General features: G+C 40.3%; 3 protein-coding genes across 3 annotated transcripts in view; 2 read left to right on the top strand and 1 right to left on the bottom strand.

Moving 5' to 3' along the window:
• The first annotated feature begins 73 nt into the window (after positions 1-73).
• Positions 74-5,463, top strand: cenatac (centrosomal AT-AC splicing factor). Its single transcript, XM_061815945.1, has 11 exons — positions 74-302; positions 995-1,161; positions 1,443-1,541; positions 1,909-1,975; positions 3,530-3,592; positions 3,884-3,951; positions 4,033-4,135; positions 4,208-4,238; positions 4,590-4,691; positions 4,838-4,970; positions 5,158-5,463. Exons 1-11 carry the CDS (start codon positions 186-188, stop codon positions 5,264-5,266), a joined length of 1,059 nt encoding a protein of 352 aa, XP_061671929.1. The 5' UTR covers positions 74-185; the 3' UTR covers positions 5,267-5,463.
• Positions 5,464-5,665: 202 nt separating this feature from the next.
• LOC133498801 (zinc finger protein 664-like) lies at positions 5,666-9,828 on the bottom strand. Its single transcript, XM_061815941.1, has 3 exons — positions 9,586-9,828; positions 9,355-9,486; positions 5,666-8,469 (listed from the first exon to the last, which is right to left on the bottom strand). The coding sequence occupies exons 1-3, from the start codon at positions 9,755-9,757 to the stop codon at positions 7,682-7,684; spliced, it is 1,092 nt and encodes a 363-aa protein (XP_061671925.1). The 5' UTR covers positions 9,758-9,828; the 3' UTR covers positions 5,666-7,681.
• Positions 9,829-12,353: 2,525 nt separating this feature from the next.
• Positions 12,354-20,821, top strand: part of LOC133499679 (atos homolog protein B) — a 34,020-nt gene continuing 25,552 nt past the window's right edge. Inside the window, exon 1 of the mRNA XM_061817950.1 lies at positions 12,354-12,716. The gene's annotated coding sequence lies outside the window, so the exon portion shown is untranslated. The remainder of the gene's footprint in view (positions 12,717-20,821) is intronic.

Below are 20,821 nucleotides of genomic sequence, written 5' to 3'. Positions count from 1 at the left end.
TATCGTTGCAAACAATATTTTCATATTTGCTGTTTCCGGGGGGATCTATATTGAGACGGTATTTCCTGTTTTTTTTTCTACGTATTGACTGTTTCGTTCTTGTTTGGCGATCCTAATGTATTTTTAAATGCTGATTAGAGGTGAAAATTAGTGTGGTTATCATATTTTTTACGTTATTGGACTACATGGGTGCTTATTACTGCGCCATATGTAGGCAAACTGCATTTAACGGGAAAGGACATATCTTCGGGAAGCAACACCAAAGCAGACTAAGGCTTGTGCTGATGAAATTCATAGAAAAGGTGAGTAATTAACTCATATTTAAAAATTTGCACGTGTGCCAATGCCAGATGCAAGTCATCCCTATTAAAATGCTCTCTCTCTCTGACGTGCGTTTTATGGCATTTCTTTGAAATCCCTGATTTAGGCCTACCACCTTAATAAATATTAAAATTCATTGAAAGTAAACATTGTATCCAAATACCCACTCAATACCGATTAAGTTGGAATGTTGTGTTGAACATAAAAACAGTACAATGGTTTGCAAATCATCTTCAACTCGTATTTAATTGAATACTCTATAAAGAGAAGATATCTAATTTTCAAACTGATAAACTTTTAGCAATACAACTTTATGGCTGCAACGCAGTTCCAAAAAAGCTGGGACAGTCATGTCATTCTGTAAATGATTGTACACTTAAAAACAAAAAAAAATGTAACAGTTTGAACAGAAAATGTCTTGTCTTTGTAGTGTATTCAATTAAATATAGGTTGAATGTGATTTGCAAATCATTGTAGTCTGCTTTTACTTTAATACAGTGAGCCAACTTCATTGGAACTGGGGTTGTAAATGTTGGAGAATGAATTATTTAAACAGATGAGATGAAAATGGATAGTACTTAAAAGTTAAATGCAAATAAAATGTATTTAACAGAACTAGTGTACTGTATTTTATTTATTAAACAGGTTTGTGGTTGTTGTTCATGTCTTCCAGGTGAAGGAAGCTCGCCGAACACTTAAAAAACCAGAAGTGGAAAAGTTTGATTGTATGCAACATATGAAAACCTTTTGGTGTCACTGCTGTGGCCTGGAAGTGGAACGAAATGTTTCAGATGGCAACATAACCGTATTACATGGAGGATTGTTGGAGCACATGGCCACGTGAGTGGTGTGTTTTCTCAAAAGTTCAAAGATAGACAATATCAAAAACTATTGTAGGATTTGGTAAGGTACCACGTAATATCAACAAATGATAATGGAGGTTACTTTCGGCTTGTCCCTTTCGGGGTCGCCACAGCGTGTCATCTCAGATGAACGCACACATATGTTTGGCACAATTTTTACGCCGGCTGCCCTTCCTGACGCAACCCTTCTCAGGGAGAATATCAACAAATGATAATAAATTCAGTTATTGGCTACTTTTCAAATTGGTCTGATTTCAGGTCAGAACACAGGAAAAGTACCCACAAGTTCTGGTGGGAGAACAAAGCAGATCCCAAGCTAAAAGACAAAGTCATCATCACACAGGAGGAGACTGAACGGTGAGCCTGCCAAACCGAATGGAAATAATGAAGAGATACAGTATATTTGCTAAAGTTGTCAGGAAGACCTTTGTGTGGATTTTGAAAGTTCTATCTGTGCTTACATGGGTTTATTCCAGGTATTCCAGCATTTTCCCCCATTCCAAAAACATGTTGATTAAAGACTAAAAATTTGTCAGTAGGTGTGAATCTGAGTGTGAATGCTTGGTATGTGTGCCTTGGGATTGATGGGCAACAAGTCCACGGTGTACCCCGCCTCAGCTTGGATAGGCTACATACACCCTCGACCCAAATGAAGACAAACTTTATAAAGAATGGATAGATTTCCACAAAAATATATATATATATTTTTTTTTTCTTTTTTTAGGTTCAAAGCTGAGGTATCCAAAGTTTTGGAAACATATGTGGAGAAAGAGGATGAATTCATTAAACAGGTAATGACAAATGTTATTTTATGGTTAGCTCAAAAACCGATTGATATTCCCTGGAACCTCCAAGGGCGAAACATTTTTCGGCTTAAGTACAGTGAAACCTCAGAATTCAAATGACTCGTGACTTGTAGAAATCAGACTTTGACCAAAAAGAATCTGTGTTAAGAACGCCTCCTGGTTCGACCCAATTCTCTGAGCTCAAACACCTGCGCAAAGCCGAATGCATGTTGATTGGGTAGCCGAGTCAAGCCAAGCAATGCCAAACACACACGCGGCGGTTGCCGAGACGAGCCACTGCCTGCCCACTTCACACAGTCAGGCAGTCCTGTCCAGTCTCATCACAACTGCGAGTGCTTCTCAAGGTTATATTATTTTAGTTTTCCAGTATTTTCCTAGCCATGGGCTCAAAGATAACAGTGCAGTAAAGGAAAAAGATAATCGCTAAGTATGAAAATGGTATGCATTTTATGGATCTTGCTAAGTTGACTATCCTAAAGAATAAAGATGTAATAAAAGGCAGCTAGTGTTGCCAAAAGAGTGACGAGCATTCCAAAGCAACGGCTACAGATAGAAGAAATTCTCAAATCATGGGGGGTGACTTCTAAGGCGTAACCCGTCCTCCTTCCCTCTCTCTCTCCACATCCATCCACTGATGCCATCACACCGCAACCAAAAAGGTAAATGATACATTTAGGGTGATTTAAATTTTACAATTATTTTTACAATATCCAACAGTATTTATTAAATTATAGGCTGTAAAGGAATTTACTCTCTGGAGGTTGGGAACTGATTCAACTTTTACATTGTTTCCGATTCATAGCACCCCACCCTCCCCGAATGAAGGATTGCACTTCACTGATGAATTTTCAGGTTTAATGGCGGCAAACTATCAATTTCACCATAACATCTTGGGAATATATATATAAAAAAAAGGTGTAAACTAAAAGGCACACTTTTACAACCATCTAAATATTCATCAAATCAGTAATCTGTAGCTCTGGCATGGCAGCAAAGATCAACAAATATACAATTTTGGTAACACATATGAAGCAATTCATTTACATAACTTGCGCCACGATCAAAGGGGTTGCTAAGCATAAAATACATTTATTTCGCTCGGTGTCGACATTATACTTTTTTGTCGTTAATCTAGTTTGCGGTCACTTAAAACAAGAAGTCCTTTCGAAATAAAAGCATCAAAATATCCAACAGGAAGTTAATCTTAATGGCTTGTAAATAAGGCAGTAAGTACCAAAATATATAAGTACTTTGCAACTTGAGAAATTCGTTATTTACACCTGTGGAAAAAAATCTTCTGAAGTTGAACAAATTGGACTGGGAACACTTCACAAGAACGAATTATGTTTCAACCCCGAGGTTCCACTGTATAAAAGATGAAGGGATTAAACAGTTTTCACATCAGCAACAGGTTCACCACTGTTAATAAAACAATAAAAAGCCTTGGCCTTAACTTTATTAACTAATGACTTCTTATTTCAACCCCAGCGTGTTCCCAAATTCAAATTTGTCATTCTGTTTGTCTCGTTGTGCCCTCAGCAAGCAGAGTTGATCCGAGTCCAAGAGAAAGGACGACAAGAGCTCCTTGAGTCGCTTCTCGAGGTTTGTTCCCAAGGCTGCAGTGGCGGTATCCATAACTATGGCCTTGATTGTCAACTGTCATAATTGTCAGACCCACACCAGAGAAGTACAGTAGATTGGAGCTAGACACGCATCTATAAAAACCTTAGTGAGAGAAAATGACCAACTATACTATAGAATTTTGGGCTCCTATGATCAAATCTGTCATCATAGAGCTAAATACAAACAGTTGCATATTTGTCAGTAAGAGGGGTGATTAGTGGTGAGAGTTCTTCTATGAACCACTGTTGGCTTTTCCTGAATCAAAATCAGCATGCAGCACAGCCGGAGTTGACCAACGGGCCTAACGGAACAAAAGAGGCAGCAGAGGCTGGTGTCAGGTAACACTGTATCATCATATGCACCTCGAATGTCTTTAAATATGGTTTGTGCTCATCTTCCTACCTGGGGGTGGGAAACAGCTTTCAAAGGAAATCATGGGGAGGCCACCACCAAACGGGGAGCAGCAATGTTGACTCGATAGTCGATGCACAGCAACAGGGCCTGACTTTCATTGGTTATCAGGTAAATGAAAGGCCTCGAAAAACTCAGCAAACGCAAAAACTGCATTCACTGCTATAATTTTCTCTGTTGTAGGATTCATCAAACAGCGGAAACATACACACAGGTACAGTATGAGTAACAGTAATCTGGAACAGCCCCGACTTTGCGAGTTTTTCCAAATGCAAGCGTACGAGGGGGGTGTGAAAGAATTGAGCATCGTTTCTAACAATTTCATAACTAAATGGGGACAACAATGGGAATATAATTTTCTCATCGGTCAATATGGAAATTAAAGGAGTTGGGTTTAAGGTCAGACCACTGACATTTAACCACCTTGTCGGAAGTAGGCTCCCCGCCCTCCAAAAAAGGACATATGCAACTTGCTGTGCGGTGTCAATTTGGTGCTGGGTATCCTAATATTTGTCATTGTAACAATTATATATTGTAGTCATTGCTAACTCTTCATGGATTACAGGTGCTGTCCCTCCTTGGCTCCAGGATGATCCTTTGGAGGGGACGTCGACAAGTGCAGCACCTCCTGAGATTGGCCCATCTGCCCAGGAGTTCCTCAGACTCAGTAGGATGTTACCTCCCACCCCTGAATTGGGAGGCAGGGAGGATCAAAATATGTGTAGCGTTGATGACTTATTACATTAGTTGTCAGTGCCAACTCGCAAGAAGGATGGTCACGTCATAGCAAATATTGTCTTATTTTTTCCCCAGAGGAGCAAGAGAAGACGAAGAAGCTCCCCCCTAACAGAGTGGGGGCCAACTTTGACCACAGTTCCTACACAGATGCCAACTGGTTGCCCTCTTTTGGTCGTGTGTGGAATAGTGGCAGACGTTGGCAGTCGAGGTGAGATTTTTTTGGGTGCTCGCTATTACTTGGCGTAATATTTTTTATTTTTCACGTGATTACTTATTTCAACACACAGTGGCACATAATCACAAATGGGAAGCTCCACATGAATTGGGAGAATAGTTTTTTCAGTTTCTTGTTGGTCGTTATTTTGTATTGTTTAATTTGAATTATTATTGAACAGACACCAGTTTCGACAGGAGGAAGGCCAGAAGAACAAGGGGAAGAGGAAGATGAAGCATGGTGCTGAAGGGTCCAAAAAAGCAAAGGCAGATACAGAGGACGACTGTTAAAACAAAATGTGATATTTTTTAAACTGCCAGAACATGATGGTAGTAGATATGATTGTTAAAGGGGACATGTTTTCCCAACAATTTTTTTCAAGTAAGATGGATGTATTGTAATATTGTCTCTTTTGGTCATCAGTAAACGTGAAATTTGAATCAACACTGGTCATGCATTCTTGAAGACCAGATATTTTTCTCCCGAGAGGCCTGAAATCAGGTGCTTTGAATCTCAAGATTATCTGCATCACTATCGAAAATCTCTGCCTTTCCTTTCCGCTAGCAAGCAAGCACTCTTCCACATGAGCAATGTTCCCTCTAATTTTTTACGTGTCTGAGCAAACACGCTAAGCCCGTGAGCGCCCCCTTTGACCACTGTGAGCAACATCAGACGTATGCACTGTGGTCAGTTCAGTGTCATCCGTTGAAGCTACATGGCCCATTAACAGATTCAGATTACAGCATTTACATTCCCATCAGAACATTTAAGAACAATTTTGTTTTTCCAAACTTACAATGAAAATGTCAACAACAACAAAAATGCATTGCTAACCAAACCAAGCCAACTATGAATTTGAAAGGTCGCTTCCAACTGTGTTTCATTTTTTAATTTTTAAACCTACAATCATATCCCCATCCGTTTCTCTTGGTTCACGTTGCCCAGACAGTGTCGCTAACTAAAGCACTGGTGGTGGGCGGTGTTTGTAATTATGAGTGTACCCCTTTAAGAGCGGAGGGGGCGGTTTCAGGTAAACTAGGAAGTACAGTGCTTGGCCCCATGGCCGAGCAGCAGCTGGTAGTTCGAACCGTGTGTTGCCGTGTTTTTAAAAAAAAAAAAATGCTGTGGTTCACTGCGCTGGATCAGTTTTCATGTGCACTGAGAGTGTGTGACAAGTGCGCAAATGTGCAATTGCGCAGCTTAGGGAGTATATTTCACATACGTGTGTTTACCAACTGGGTCTTTGACATGTAGGCAACTAATCACAGGAAAAGTGGTGAGGGGTAAGCCAAATATAGACCAACTAAATACAACACTGGGTCAAACAAAAGTAGCTGTTAAAGGGGCTTTTTCTTGACAAGAAAAAAAAAATGTATTTTACTGTTTAAATGAATTTGACACTTTTGTACCATGTCCCTGTTAGAGAGTTGCTCTTCTCCTTTTCCTTTCGGCTTGTCCCATTAGGGGTCGCCACAGCGTGACAACTCAATGGATGTCTAAATTGCCAAAGCATGCCATCTTTAGGAAACCACCACACCCAAAGGAAAACAACCATTCAGAGATAAGAGGGCCTGGCTAACAGGATGCTACCAGGTAACTCCTCACACCATCGCACAGACCTGCTACAATGGACTTGGGGGATTTCCTGAAACCATGAGGGAAATTGCACTTCTAGGAAATTAGAAAATAAAAAATAAAAATCCCTTGTTAGCGAATGACTCCACATAAGACTTGCAAACAGAAGCAAAGTGTAGGGACCTCAGGCAGATGAGGGGATTTGGAAATGAAGCAGAACTGGGAAGTTATCCTTGACAAATGAGTTTGTAACCTTCTCAATTTCTAATTGATTGTACATTCTAAGAATAAATCTTAAAAACCTTTGCGTTAGGATAACTCCATTATAAGTCGTGCTATCAACGCCGTAAACATGGCTAACAATTTATTAGATAGGGGGGTGGCTTTGGTCAACAACGGTTCAAATAGTTATCAATTCAAAATTATACATTTCTCAACGGGAGACAAATATTTTCCGGGGATGTTTTTCATAACCTGAATAATTTGTTAGTAGAGACTTTTGTAAATAGAGGTACCACTGTTTTTATAATTGCTATTAGTTGTAATACTGCAAACTGATCAGAGTTTGAGTACTTTCATCACCTCTGATTTTTGACTTGATTTTGTGTCCATTGTTAGTAAACAACCATAAAATTTGGAGATTTCATTTCTTTTTGAGGAAATAAATTCCATAGCTTTCCGATACATAAAAAACAAATGCGGGTGGCATGGTGGCACAGCTGCAAAGCGGTGGCCTCACAGTTCTGGGGACCTGGGTTCAATCCTCCCTCTGAGGAGTTTGCATGTTCTCCCCTTGCCTGTGTGGGTTTTCTCTGGGCACTCCGGTTTCCTCCCACATCCCAAAAACATGCAGCATTAATTGGACACACAAAATTGCCCCTAGGTGTGATTGTGAGTGTGACTTTTGTCTGTCTCCATGTGCCCTGCGATTGACTGGCAACCAGTTGAGGGTGTACCCTGCCTCTTGCCCGTTGACAGCTGGGATAGGCTCCAGCACACCAGCAACCCTTGTGAGGATAAGCGTCTTAGGAAAATGGATGAATGGATAAACAAATGCAAAGTTGTCTGTTGGGAGGCCATACCATGATGAACTTGAAGTTCTTCCAATTTCAAGTGTCCAAGAACCGGGCCTACTCATGAGAAGTCCTCGCCGCGTGCACCCTCCTTCTGTGAATGCCCAAGTTGCTATTGGCGCGGAACCTCCTACCGCAGATGTCGCACACGTATGGCTTCTCCCCCGTGTGCACCATCACGTGCCTTTTCAGCACCGACAAGTCGCCGAAACTTCTGCCGCACGTGTTGCAGAGAAACGGCTTCTCCCCGGTGTGCACCATGACGTGTCGCTTGAGGATTGACAGCTGAGTGAACCTCTTCCCGCAGGTGTTGCAAGGGTACGGCCTCTCGCCCGTGTGAGTTCTGGCATGAGTGATGACTTCGTGCGAATTCCTGAATTGCTTTCCGCATGTTTTGCAGGCATACGGCTTCTCGTCCGTGTGGATCAACAAATGTCTCTTCAAGTTGGACGTTTGGTTAAATCCCTTGCCGCACGTCTTGCAGGAGTAGGGCTTCGCCCCAGTGTGGGTCATCATGTGTCTTTTGAGCTTGCACCTGAAACCAAATGCTTTTCCGCAATAGTCACACCTGAAAGACTTTCTGTTCATCTCATTGTGTGCACGTGCGTCCTCTGATGGACTTCCAACAGGACTCGAGTATGGGATGGCATCCCCGCTCTTGTAACTGTCATCGAGGACAGGGATGGATAAGAAAGCATCCAGTTCTTCTCTCTTGTGACTGGTGCCGGGCTCCTCTTTAATCCGCTGAAGCTCTGGCTCCTCTTGGTCCACAAAAGAATTTTGCTGCTGCCAATAAAGCTGCTGGTCAGCAAGATGCTGCGGTTCCTCATCAACTTGTTGTATTTCTGAAGACCATACAAAGACGAACAGGAAAAGAGTACTAATTTATCGCGTAACAAAAGGAGTGAATACTTAATAATAATAAACGGACATACTATGAAATACAAGAAAAATTGATACATAACACAAGAGTCAATATCACCACAAGGTGTCTATGACCTCATTTCACACCCAAAATATTGCAATTTTCCTTTGATAATGAAAACTAATATATTGTATATACATATCATAATCTCACTTATTGGCCAATTATGTAACAATAGGGATTTGTCTCCGGTAGTTAGCCCCGGTGTGATGGTCTGAGCGCTCCCCTGTGCTGAAAAGTCTCCTTGTGATTAATGTACATGCGTTACTAACAGGCGAATTCTGGGAACGTAGCACACGCTTACAGGGAAATACATTCGCTGTGTTCATCTTTCTGTGACGTCACGAACACTCGGCAACAAGTTGTCGAATGGCACATGTTGAAGCATGGATGGGGATGTTTCAGACTGGCCAGAAATTGACAAAATATACGCGCATGCGCGTTAATCACAAGGAGACTTTTCAGCACCGGGAGCGCTCAGACCATCACACACATATATGTGCAAAAAAAAAAAAAAAAAAAAAAAAAAAAAAAAAAAAAAGGTTGTCACTCTGTGTTGCAGCCATCACCTAAATGCATCTACATTTTTTTTTCCCTCAATGTGCACACACTGCGGCCTTGTTGACATGGGGAAAACGGAAGAATTGTTGACATTTTCTGCACATTTATTAAAACAGAAAAAAATTTAATATCACACAGCCGCAGGTATTTAGACCATTTGTTCAGTTTTTAGTAGAAGCACCCTTTTGAATGAATACAGCCATGAGTCTTTTGGTGAACTTGGGAATGGGAAGATTCTACCCACCTAAATGCATTTCGTGTCTGGAGACCACATCCTGTAGAGGTTCTGGTTGATCTTGGCCCACGGAGGATTCCTCCTCTTGCTTATAAAGCTTCTGGTCAGTGCAAATCTGCTCCTTTTCCTCATGTTGGACCTCTGAAAACAGAAATAACAGTTATTTAAACTAATGATTTTTTAAAATGTACTTGTTAATGTTGGAAACGTAGCAGTGAATTAATGAAGGGTTTTACACACCTATCCTGTCCAACTTTATTTGGGGAGTGCTGAGGTTGTCCACCATTCGACGTTGACGCTGAAGCTCCTCCTGGTACTCAATGATCGTTCTTTCAAACACACCAAATATTTCCTCAGCGGCAGCAGTGAGTCTCTCGTTCACGAAGTGCCTTAAATACTGAACGGACGACATCTTTGCTTTTATTTAGGAGGACGATAGACTAGAGCATGTAACTATGTTTATTTTCGCTGAGTGCCACGCCGAATTACTTCCGGCAGTGAGGCGTATTGGTTCCTGGTTCACTTCGTCATGACATACTTTCCGTGGCAGTTCAGAAGTAATGTAAATGTTTGAAAATATCGAAATTGTACCTTTATTTCATGTGTTTTAAAATGTATTTTGTTTGAGGAAAAGTGGAGGAAATAAAGTCAAATGAATAATTTTATATAAAATAATCCTTTTGAGTAATTGGAGAAACGGAGGACTAAACTTTATTTAAAGGATCCCAACGATTCTCTCATAAATTCTTTACAATCAAATCAAATTTTAATTTAATATGAATTTAATTTTAATGTAAAGATGACTACACTAAAAGGCTTGCAAATTTATGATAATCTTCGAGACCCCCCCCACCACCACCACCCAAAAAAAACTTCGTCAGCTGTTAGCTGCTAAAGAGCTTACTACAAATATAATATAATTTATAAATATAAAATAATACAGTGTGATTATTTAAGTGAAAAATAAATCTTTGATATCTCTTTCTCATATAAGGGTATCGTGGTTGTGTTGGTTTGAATGGCAGCCTGTACGACAGCTAAAAAAGAAACATGTGACAATTTAATAAAAGAATGTAGTTTATTAGTTCTCCCCATGGTCTTGATGATGTCATTTCTGATGAGTCATGCAGCATACATTTTTCCTCTTCCTCTCGAAGCCTCTCAAGGTTTTAGGGACATGGTTACATGAATGTTGATTGACGAATTGAGTACATATATATTACTATTTAAAATGTGTCTATAATGTTTAGCAGTTTTATAATCACTCAACCAAATCATATCACTGACTTAAAATAACTTAAAATTGGTTTTTGACGAGTATATTTTCCATGTTAATTGATTACAGCAATGTTTTTTTTAAAGCTATTTGGTGGCGCTCGAAACCTGTTTCGTATTTAAAATCCCCAATCTGTAGTCAAAACCTATTTTGTATTTAAAATCCCCAATCTGTAGAATTTGGAATCACTTTTAGGATTGAGCTACTTTGTAATGTTTTTTCGAGTCAGTACATTATTATTATATTGACACAGTACGTGCATTTTTCTGTATTTTGTGCATGTATTATTAATAATTCCAAATCTGGAATGATCCCAACATTCTCATTTATATTATAGAGGTTTTTCTTTTTTAAACATAGCAGCAGATGGCGCCGTATCCACCACTTCCAAAGTAAAGCTGTACTCAGCCTCAGTAGGATTCTGCTCCTTGGGTAGAAAAAAACACAGACAAAAAACAAAAAACTAGGGCTGTCCTTTTCCATTAATTTAATTTTCATGCAGACAGAACTTTTCTTATAGACTTGGAAGCAAACACGTTGCAACTAAGAACCTGAATATTGCAATGTCACTTCGTATTTCAGTAAGTTATTGACAATCTAAGTTGGTAAAACTTTTGCAAATAAAAAATATTGTATGTTACATATTTGCTTTCTCACGTTTTGTTGGCATTTGATAATTTGCTTAGTACTCTATAATAACATCAGCATTAAGTGCTATTTCCTCTTGTTCTGTTAATCTGCATTTTCCATTCTCCAAAGCAAAATATCAGAAGCATATTTTAGTTGGTGACATACTTGTAAAATTAGGTTATGATCCAATGTTCTGCAATAAAAATTATACATGATTTTAAAAATGCTTAATGTGCTTTCATTTAAATGAAGGTTTGATTTATAGTTTATGTCCCGGTTAATGGCCTCCTGACAAATATCTATCCGTCACATACTAATTTTATAATCCTTTAGACAGATCATGAAATGAGCAACTTTGATCCCAGTCTCTCGTGCAAATTACAGACAAACATATAATTATGCCTCAGTCTTTTGCTTAATGTTTTTTAGTCATTAATTTGAGGTGCTAGAAATCGAGAAAGTCACTAGTGTATCATTACATCCGCATCTTAACCACAATAATGATTAAATAGTGGTGCAACGTTAATAAACTCTATTCTAAATTCTAAGTTGCCTAACTCCCCGGCACTAAATGTTATCTGCACTGGTCCTTTCCATAGTGCACTATTATCAGCCCACTGCACGGACGGGTGCAGAGCACACTACAGCTGCAAAATGGGATATAACGCCTATTTTTAGCTCAGTGACAACAGGGCTAAGGCCTATACACTCCAAAATGAGGAATGGGACAGCGCGTCACCACGTTCCTGTGACGAAATACTTGACGATTGACGTAACCGGCTGATCCACAGCTTAAATTCACAACCGTGTCAACGTGACGTTCAACTTTTGACCAAAACGTGGATGATTATTTTCGTGGATTTATTGACCTCAGCTACCAGACCGACGACTTGAGACTGTGAGGGGAGAATAAACGCACGTGTACTGGGCGTTTCCTTTGGAAATCCAACGTCCAATCACAGAGCTGCGTTTCTTAATAAATCTGCATATTTTAAATTGGGCGTGTACCTGTGACATGATTGGCTAAGGTGACCGAGAGTAGCCAATCGAGTAAATGACAAGCGCTCAGCTGGCAGCGAAGCCCCGCCTTTTATGTATTAAGTAGTAAACCCCGGAAACGTCGTCGCTTAAAGGCACAGGGGAGACATTTACAGGCAAAAGGTTGGAACAACGAAAACAGCTGCGAGCACTCAAAAGACAGCCATAGAACACGAGACGACGAGCTGTGTGCTACGAAGGAGCAGGAGAGCCTCAAATCCTCCCAAAATAGAAATAACACGCCTATTTAAGGGTGTTCAACGACAATTTAGTAGCATCAAAGTCATTTTTGGCCCTGTATGCTTGTCGAATCTAACTGGAATCCGTCAAAGAGACTAACACGACACAAAGCTGTCTAAAAGGCAAACGACACGTCAGTGGAGGTCACCAGGTTGGGGTTTTTTTTCCGAGTTGACATTCTTTCCCGGTAAGTAGCCTTCATCATCATCATGTTTTGTCTTTGCCTATGTTTGTGTGTGTATATTTATATTTTCCCCCTTAGCTAGCTGCCTCATCTTTGTGTCTGTGCCAACTTTAAATATAGAATTGTACGTTGGAAACGTGCTGATTTTCCAGGATGTTTTCTCTTTGTACTCAACACGTTGGTCATCCGTTTGTCATGTACGTGGTCGATTAATGTGTATCTTGAGTATAAGAATGCCTGGAATCCAGCCTGAACCAGTTGATGGGCCTGACAGCAGCATTCTGGGTGGAGGGGGCGTTCCCCTGCTTTGTCTGCCTTCATCACTGTGCCTTTATGTGTGCAGTCTGCGGTGTATTGGGAGAAAGTCAGCATAATCCCAGAGTATTCAATATTTGGTTCCATTTCATGCAATTTTATGTATAGATGATAGCAATCACCTGTTGTTTTACACATTTTCCTTTCGGATACTGATGGATAAAGCAATTATTCCTCGCATATACCTCACTGGGTAGTGTGACGGTGATGACTGTAAGTGGGAGGAGGGGGGGGGGGGGGCGGCGGATATTGCACATGGGGATTACATGCGGTGCTCAGATATACTGGTGCAATAGAGAACACTGAGTCCTGGCAGTGATATAATGTTCACATGCACTCCAGGGTCATTCCTTGTCCTGACAAGCAGAGCATAATTGCATTGATGTATACATTAAGATCAATGGAGTACTACTCACCACTCTTCATCAGAATGCATTACACATGCACACTGCTACACCATATGCATGAACGGGTGGATTTCATTTTTCCCTCCCTCCCCTCCCTGAAAGCCCCCCTCTTCTCCCCACCTTTCCGTCTGTGTGAAACCAGTGGGCTTTGTCCTCAGCTGAGTGTGACGTCATGTGCGTCTTAGCCCTGTGCCTGAAGGCGAGGTGAATATTGATCAGTAAGGTTTAATGACACTGCCTGTGCAATTCTTTTTACAAAAGGTACACATTGTAAAAAATAAATATGAAACACACAATAGTGCTAAAATAGTGCTTTGTTGCGAAGCTTGCACAAAGAAGTGGGTTTATCCATCCGTTTTTCATACCGCTTATCCTCACTAGGGTCACAAGAGTGCTGTAGCCTATCCCAGCTGACTCTGGGAAAGACCGAGTAAGCCCTGAACTGGTTGTCAGCCACCACCACCCCACCCCAAAAAACATTCACACCTACGATATGCAATTTATTCTTCAATTAACCTACCATGCATAGATTTTGGGATGTGGGAGGAAGCCAGACTACCTGCTAAAACACACTCAGGCTGAATTTGAACCCAGGTCTTCAAAGTTGTTGGGCAAATGTGATAACCAGTTGGCCAACGTTGTTTAGAGGTTTCCATCTTTTTACTCTTTGCCCTCGTTATGCTCACAAGTGAGCTGGAGCCTGTCCCCTGTCTGTCCTGACTTCGGGTGAGAGGTGGGGTGCACCCTGGAGTGGTCACTAGGGAAGACATAGAAGAACAACCATTGACACCCACATTCTTACCTCAAGCATATGTGAGGAAGCCATAGAATAGGGACAAAAATGGGCAAGCACGAGAAGAACATGCAACATGTAGATTCTAACCCTGAACCTTAGAACTGTGAGACAGAGGTGAAAAATAAATGACAAATATTATTATTATTATTATAAATAGTATCTTTGAACTACAATGGACCACTTGAGTTCGCAATTTAGTTTAGGGTTTTGATTGATTAGATTGGTTTTCTCTCAAGAATTATCCATCCATCAATTTTTTTAGCCGCTTATGCTCACAAGGGTCACGGGAGTGCTGGAGCCTTTCCCAGCTGTCAACGGGCAGGAGGAGGGCTATACCTTGGACCGGTTTCCAGCCAATCGCAAGGCACATAGAGACAAACAGCCGCACTCACAATCACCCCTAGGGGCAATTTAGAGTGTCCAATTAATGGTGCATGTTTTTGGAATGTGGGAGGAAACCGGAGCACCCAGAGAAAACCCACGCAGGTACGGAGAGAACATGCAAACGCCACACAGGCGGGTCCGGGATTGAACCCGGGACCTCAGAACTGTGAGGCCAATGCTTTCCAGCTGCACCACCGTGGCACCTCCCACATTCTAATCTAAATTACATTTTTCTGTTAAATGGTCAAACTGTTTCCATCCTAAAACCAGGAAATGTTTTAAAAATGTTTTAGGACTGACACAATTTAATAAAAAAAAAAAAAAAAAACTTGAATTCAAAGCAATATCTCTAATTCAATATTTATTACTGCTGATTAGAACTTAAATGTCTATATATGTATGTTAAGTGATACCCCACAAGTGACAAGCAGACTGGCTAACAACAGATCAAGTGTATTGTAGTGTGTACTCACCCGCCCAGCCCCTGCATTTTAAACCCACAGAAATTCCAAGTCACAAATAACTATCGTGTAGGATGTGTAGCTGGCGACCCCAAATCAATAGATCATACCAGCACCTCACGCAAACATTTTGTATTGATTGGTATCGGAGGCAAAGCCAATTTGAATCTGATTGATTTTTGGACAAGCAGTAGAATACTCAATTCCAAAAATGTCATATTTGGAAACCGATAACACTTGCGTTCTTTAATGATGAATGATTAAGCGTAACGAGACATTTCACATGTATATCACACACATTTTTAACATTGTCTTTCAGAATTGTAAAGACAAGTTACCCAAAATGTACTTCTATCTCGAAAGTCGTAAACCACTGTGGTTCGGGTTGCGCATTTTGAATTTCAGCTACCGGCTTGCTGTGCAGAGCTTGCGTGCTGTTGGGGTACCCCGACACATAGACATTCCAAAAGCAGGTGTGTGATTAAAAAATAAAATGTCCATAGAAGTGTTTGAGTGGTTGTCAGTATGTTCCCTGGGATGAGCTGGTGACCAGTCCAAGATGTACACCACCTCCTGCCCAAATTCATCTGGGACACGATGCAGCTCACTTGCTACCCAAATGAACCCTATAGAAAACAGATGCATAGATGAACATGTCCTACATCTGTTTCCAAATTGTATAACTTTTGAGCTGTTTGCTGAATCTACATTACCAGTAAAATGTTTGGACACAGTTTCTCATTTGTTGGCACTAGAAAGCGTCCAAAAGTTTACCTAGTGGATGCAAATGGTTGTACTGTATTTTTTTTTCTTTTCTTTTTGTTCTTGACTGTGCTCAAAATAGAGAAAGCGGCGTGGTAACGACTAGCTGTTGGTTGTTCCACACGGGCTGCATGGAGCCATCAGGGTATTGTTAGGCTCTTTGCGCATTACAGTCCACCATAAGCAATGTGAAGCTGATTACCAGGCAAGCCTGTTAGAGTCCTCTGCCTCTCTATGAAGAATAGATAAACAAATGCCTGCCCTGCGATCAAGCTGGCGCACATTTTGTCCACGTGCAGGTCAGATGCAATCTTGAGTTGAGGCCCAGCGTTCATCCAGCGAACAGAGCACAGTCTCAGGAATGAATGTAGAAATGCTAAATGTATCTGGCATTGGTATCTGCCTGTGCTCATTGTGTGTGTGGAAATCTATTAAAGGTGCTGAGCTGATGGTTTGTTGTCAGCACTCCAATGTGTCGCCACAGGATTTGATGTCAGAGATTACGCATGATTATGCGGGTTACATGCAGTACTCACCACTGCTCTGGGCCTATATTGATCTTCACAGTATGTGTATGAAAAGGAGGTGACGTCTATGCAGTGTACTTGAACTAATCGGAATTGTAATACCTCAGACAAAAAGAAAAAAAAAAGAGTGATCTATTAGTGGTCATTGTCACATTGAGATAAAGCAATGAAACCTGTGACTTTTTTCTTTTTCTCAATTAATATAATCAGTCTTTGTTAACGAATAGATTTGTCATTATTTTTGTCTCAAGCAATAAATAATTATACCTCTGTCATGCTACTTTTCCATTACTTGGTTTATATCTACCGCCTTGGTTTGGTACTGTTTGCGTCCCACTTAAAAATAGTGCAATGGTTAACCACGAAATACATGCAAGGTTGAACATCTCATACGTTTCATTTATTTTATTCAAGAGGAAAATATGGGCAGCTCCAGAAGACGGGAGTACAATACTGCAATTTCCAGAGTTTTCAACAGGCAAAGCGGACATTAGCGTGACGATGGATACGCGCCACCAGCTAGCGAACGGCAGTGCTGAGTCCCCCATATGGTCTTGGCTTGGCATGCTTTGAACCCCAGTGGACTGCGTACTAGAAATGCACTGGGATAGTTATGGAGAAATGGATAGAGATGAGTTTTGGATATGAATTCCGTACATCTGTATTTGGACTTGGGAAAAAAATGCTCAGATACTATGACACTGATATACTTTCTGGGGAGGTTGAGGAGGAGTCATGTAAGCTGTGTGGCAATACTATGAAGTTAAACACTGATGACAGCATTTCGTTAGCCGAATGCTCACCAAAATGGATTCTGGATTCCGCTTGGGTGGCAACTGAGGCAGCAACGCTACATTGCAGGCACAGGCCATTTGGCAAGGCCCAATGCTGTTGCGCCAGCTGCGCTCCCATCATGAAGCCACAGTGGACAACGTATTGCAGTAGTACATGTTAACGTAAAGAGTAGTAAGCTATGGTGTGATAAAGTCTTGATTCAGTTGTCCTTTCACATTTTACTTTTTATATTCTTCTCAAGAAGGAATCTTGGGATTCTTTATACATACATTTTAGTTAACACACAGTGGAATCATGGCATCTTTATGACTACTTCTATACCTTTCTCTTATATGGATGGTGCCCCTAATATTCAGAGTGAGACAACACATAACAGAAACAAGTGTTACATGCTGGGTTTAAGTGATATTTGTGTGGCAAAACATAGAAAAACAGCTAATTATATATTAAAATGGCAGTAATGACAAATTGTTGCTGTAAAAGGCTTGAGAGTGAAACTCCTGCAATGTTTGAGAAACACTTGTGTTTCTCAATAATTTTTGAAAGCGACTTCATGACAATCGCAAGACTTCATGGGATTAGTTTATTCGGTATCAGCAAGCAGAGGTGTGGACTCGAGTCATGAATTTGATGACTTTAGACTTAAGCCTAGAGAAACTAAAATCTGTAGCTTCTCTTTCTATGGCAATATGTGTCACTTATTGTTAAGATGAACGAAATATTTAGTGACAATGTATTTCTAAAGAGTTTAAACTTTAACCAAATGAAAAAATATATTTTATCTTTATTTTATTATTCTGAGAATTGTCAAAATACTTTATTATAAATTGCAGGACTGCTGGATGCAAATTCTTATTTGTCACAGATTTGTTTGTTACTTCAGAAATAGAAAACGCAAGTCATAGCATCGCATGCATGAAGCTGAAGGTGTCTGACTTGCGACTTAACTAGGGACTTGCTCATCTGGACTTGAGACTTGACTCTGCACTTGAGGGGAAAGACTTGAGACTTACCTCCTGACTTTTAAAGCAACGAGTTGATCTGACCTGTCATTAAGCACTCAAATGTATGTACTTGTAGTTTGACTTAATCTGAAAAACAGTGTATCACTTTGTCCTTTTACAACAGTCATTCATTTTAAATGACTGATCTTTCCGTCCACTCATCCTAACCAGTAATCCTAATACTACATACTGTTCCCTTTTATGTATTTTTTTAAATCCACTTGCACCCTTGTGTTTCTCATAATGAGTCACTGTAAAAAGATGGATAGATTGCCAACAACCATTCAATCTCCTGAAATTTTTTCGTCCTCCAAAATCACAGAATGAAGAATGTGTATGTGTGGGTTGAGATGAAACTCTATGCATTATATAGGATGTTATCAAGCATGCCATGCTTCCCTCTATTTCTATTATTCATAATTTTATTCATAGTTTTTCATCTTGACTGGAAGTACTCTCGCAGAACACCTACTGAAATCAATTACATATCTTGATTTTAATAATATTCTTTCAACTACTCTTTTAAAGTAACATGAAATGATATGAAAGAAATAGCATAGCTGACGCCAAGACTCGATGTTCTTAAATCTCTTTTTGGGTCAATCACATCCATCACATCAAGACCCAATTCTATACATTTGACATCATTAACAGTGATCAATTGGTCAGTTAAACAATTTTAATGCAGAGCCTTTCCAGTAGACGGTCTTACCAAATGTCGTGTCCGCCGAACGAGTTGAAAAGCTGCACTGGTGCACGTGTGTTTGTTTTCCACACTTAAATCCAAAGTGCAACGAGTGCTGTTCAGATAGCACACACACAGCCCAAAAGAAAGCACAGCCTTCAAGCTGTTTATTTTTCTTAGGAGGGTATCTTGGGCTTTTATTTGTATGTTTGTATTTTGTGGTGCATTGGTGTATTTTTGTACAAATGTTTGTGTCCTTAGTCGATCAGCCAGTCCATCCTTAAGATTCAGAAACCAACTGAGCTGTTACATTGCTGTTTAAACTTCTGCTATCTATCAGTTCTTGGCATATTTCATTTCATTTTTGGAGTAGTACAACAAAAAAGAGACATCTGCATTTCTTAAAGTTGTTAAAATCAATTTTGAAAAATCAGTGCTTTGGATAGGCGGCGTGGATGCTGACTGGTTAGCACATCTGGGTCATAGCTCTTAGGACCTGGGTTCAAATCCAGCCTTGCCTGTGTGGAGTTTTCCTGTTCTTCCTGTTCCTGCGTGAGTTTTCTCCAAGTACCTGTTTCCTCCAACATCCCCAAACCATGCATGGTTGGTCACTTGAAGTAAATTGGCCATTCGTGTGAATGGAAATGGTTGTTTATATGTGCCCGCCGATTGGCTGTTGATCAGTACACGGTGTATTCCATCTCTCGAATCTCTATTCAAATATCTGGAATAGGCTCTCGGATGCCCGTGACACTTGTGAGGATAAGTGGTACAAAAAATGGATGGATGGCAACACTTAATTTTTATTAATCTCTGCAAGTGTTTACTTTTCTAAATGATCACTTTTACAAACATCCCGAGGAAATCACAATGTCCCATCACTATTTTTAGAACAGGCACAACCCCTGTGATCCCTGTGGTTTAGTCTTCAATTAAACTACCATGCAGATTTCTGGCATGTAGGGAAAAACCAGAGTAAACTGGGCAAGAACCCACAGGCAAGGCCGGATTTGAACCAGAGTCCTCAGAAGTGGGAGGCAGATGTGCTAGCCAACATTCCGCCCCAGCACACCGAAAAAAGCAGCTCCCACTTCACAGCAAACAGATATGATTTTATATTTAATTGCTGTTGCACACATCAGCTTCACAGAGAAGACAGCCATCAAAGAGTATGCGTCAAATAATACTACTGACTAACTGGATGGAAGCAAATATAAAAAGAACAAGGATGACATTGGCATTGTTACGATAGCATGTAGCATGTGACCTAGCATCTCAGTGTGGCATAAGCATCATTGTACACTAATGCAGGTCATCCGGTATAGTGTCTCTCAACAATGAAAATCATGTTCATCTAGAACTGAGAGATGGCTCTTCATCTGTTTTAGTTCATCCCAAAGCAAATACTTGAACAGAAAATTACCTTCCTTTCCAACTGCTTGTCCTAATCATTTCTGTTAAGAATTAAAAGTCAAAGGAAAATTAGGTCTAGTCCAACTTAGAATTAAAATGTATCAGTGCACAGTTTCTATGACAACATACAGTTGAAACTAGAAGTTTACACTTTTTCACTGTCTGAAGTCAAATTAGACTAAACCTCTATTGTTTCAGGTCAGTCAGGATCACCAAAATTATTTCATGTTGTTAAATGACACAATAAAGAGAATTTCTTAAATAAATTCATGTTTTCTTTTTCAAGGTCAAAAGTTGACACCCATTTCCTTAGTATGGAGCAGCATTACTTTTGAACTGGATGACTTGGGTCATTCGTTTTGGGTAATTTCCCACAAGCTTCTGACAGTACACTGCTGGAATCCTACCCCATTCCTCCTCACAGAACTGGTATAAATGAGTCAGGTTTGTCAGTTGCCTTGCTTGGACACGCCTTTTCAGATGTGCCCACAAATTTTCAATGGTATTCAGATCAGGGCTATGTGATGGATATTCCAAGACATTGACTTGGTTATCCTCA

This window comes from Syngnathoides biaculeatus, chromosome 4 (genome assembly GCF_019802595.1).
Source record: "Syngnathoides biaculeatus isolate LvHL_M chromosome 4, ASM1980259v1, whole genome shotgun sequence".
Lineage (NCBI taxonomy): Eukaryota > Metazoa > Chordata > Actinopteri > Syngnathiformes > Syngnathidae > Syngnathoides > Syngnathoides biaculeatus.
Note: the sequence above shows the minus strand (reverse complement) of the source record. Positions and strands in the feature narration are given on the sequence as shown.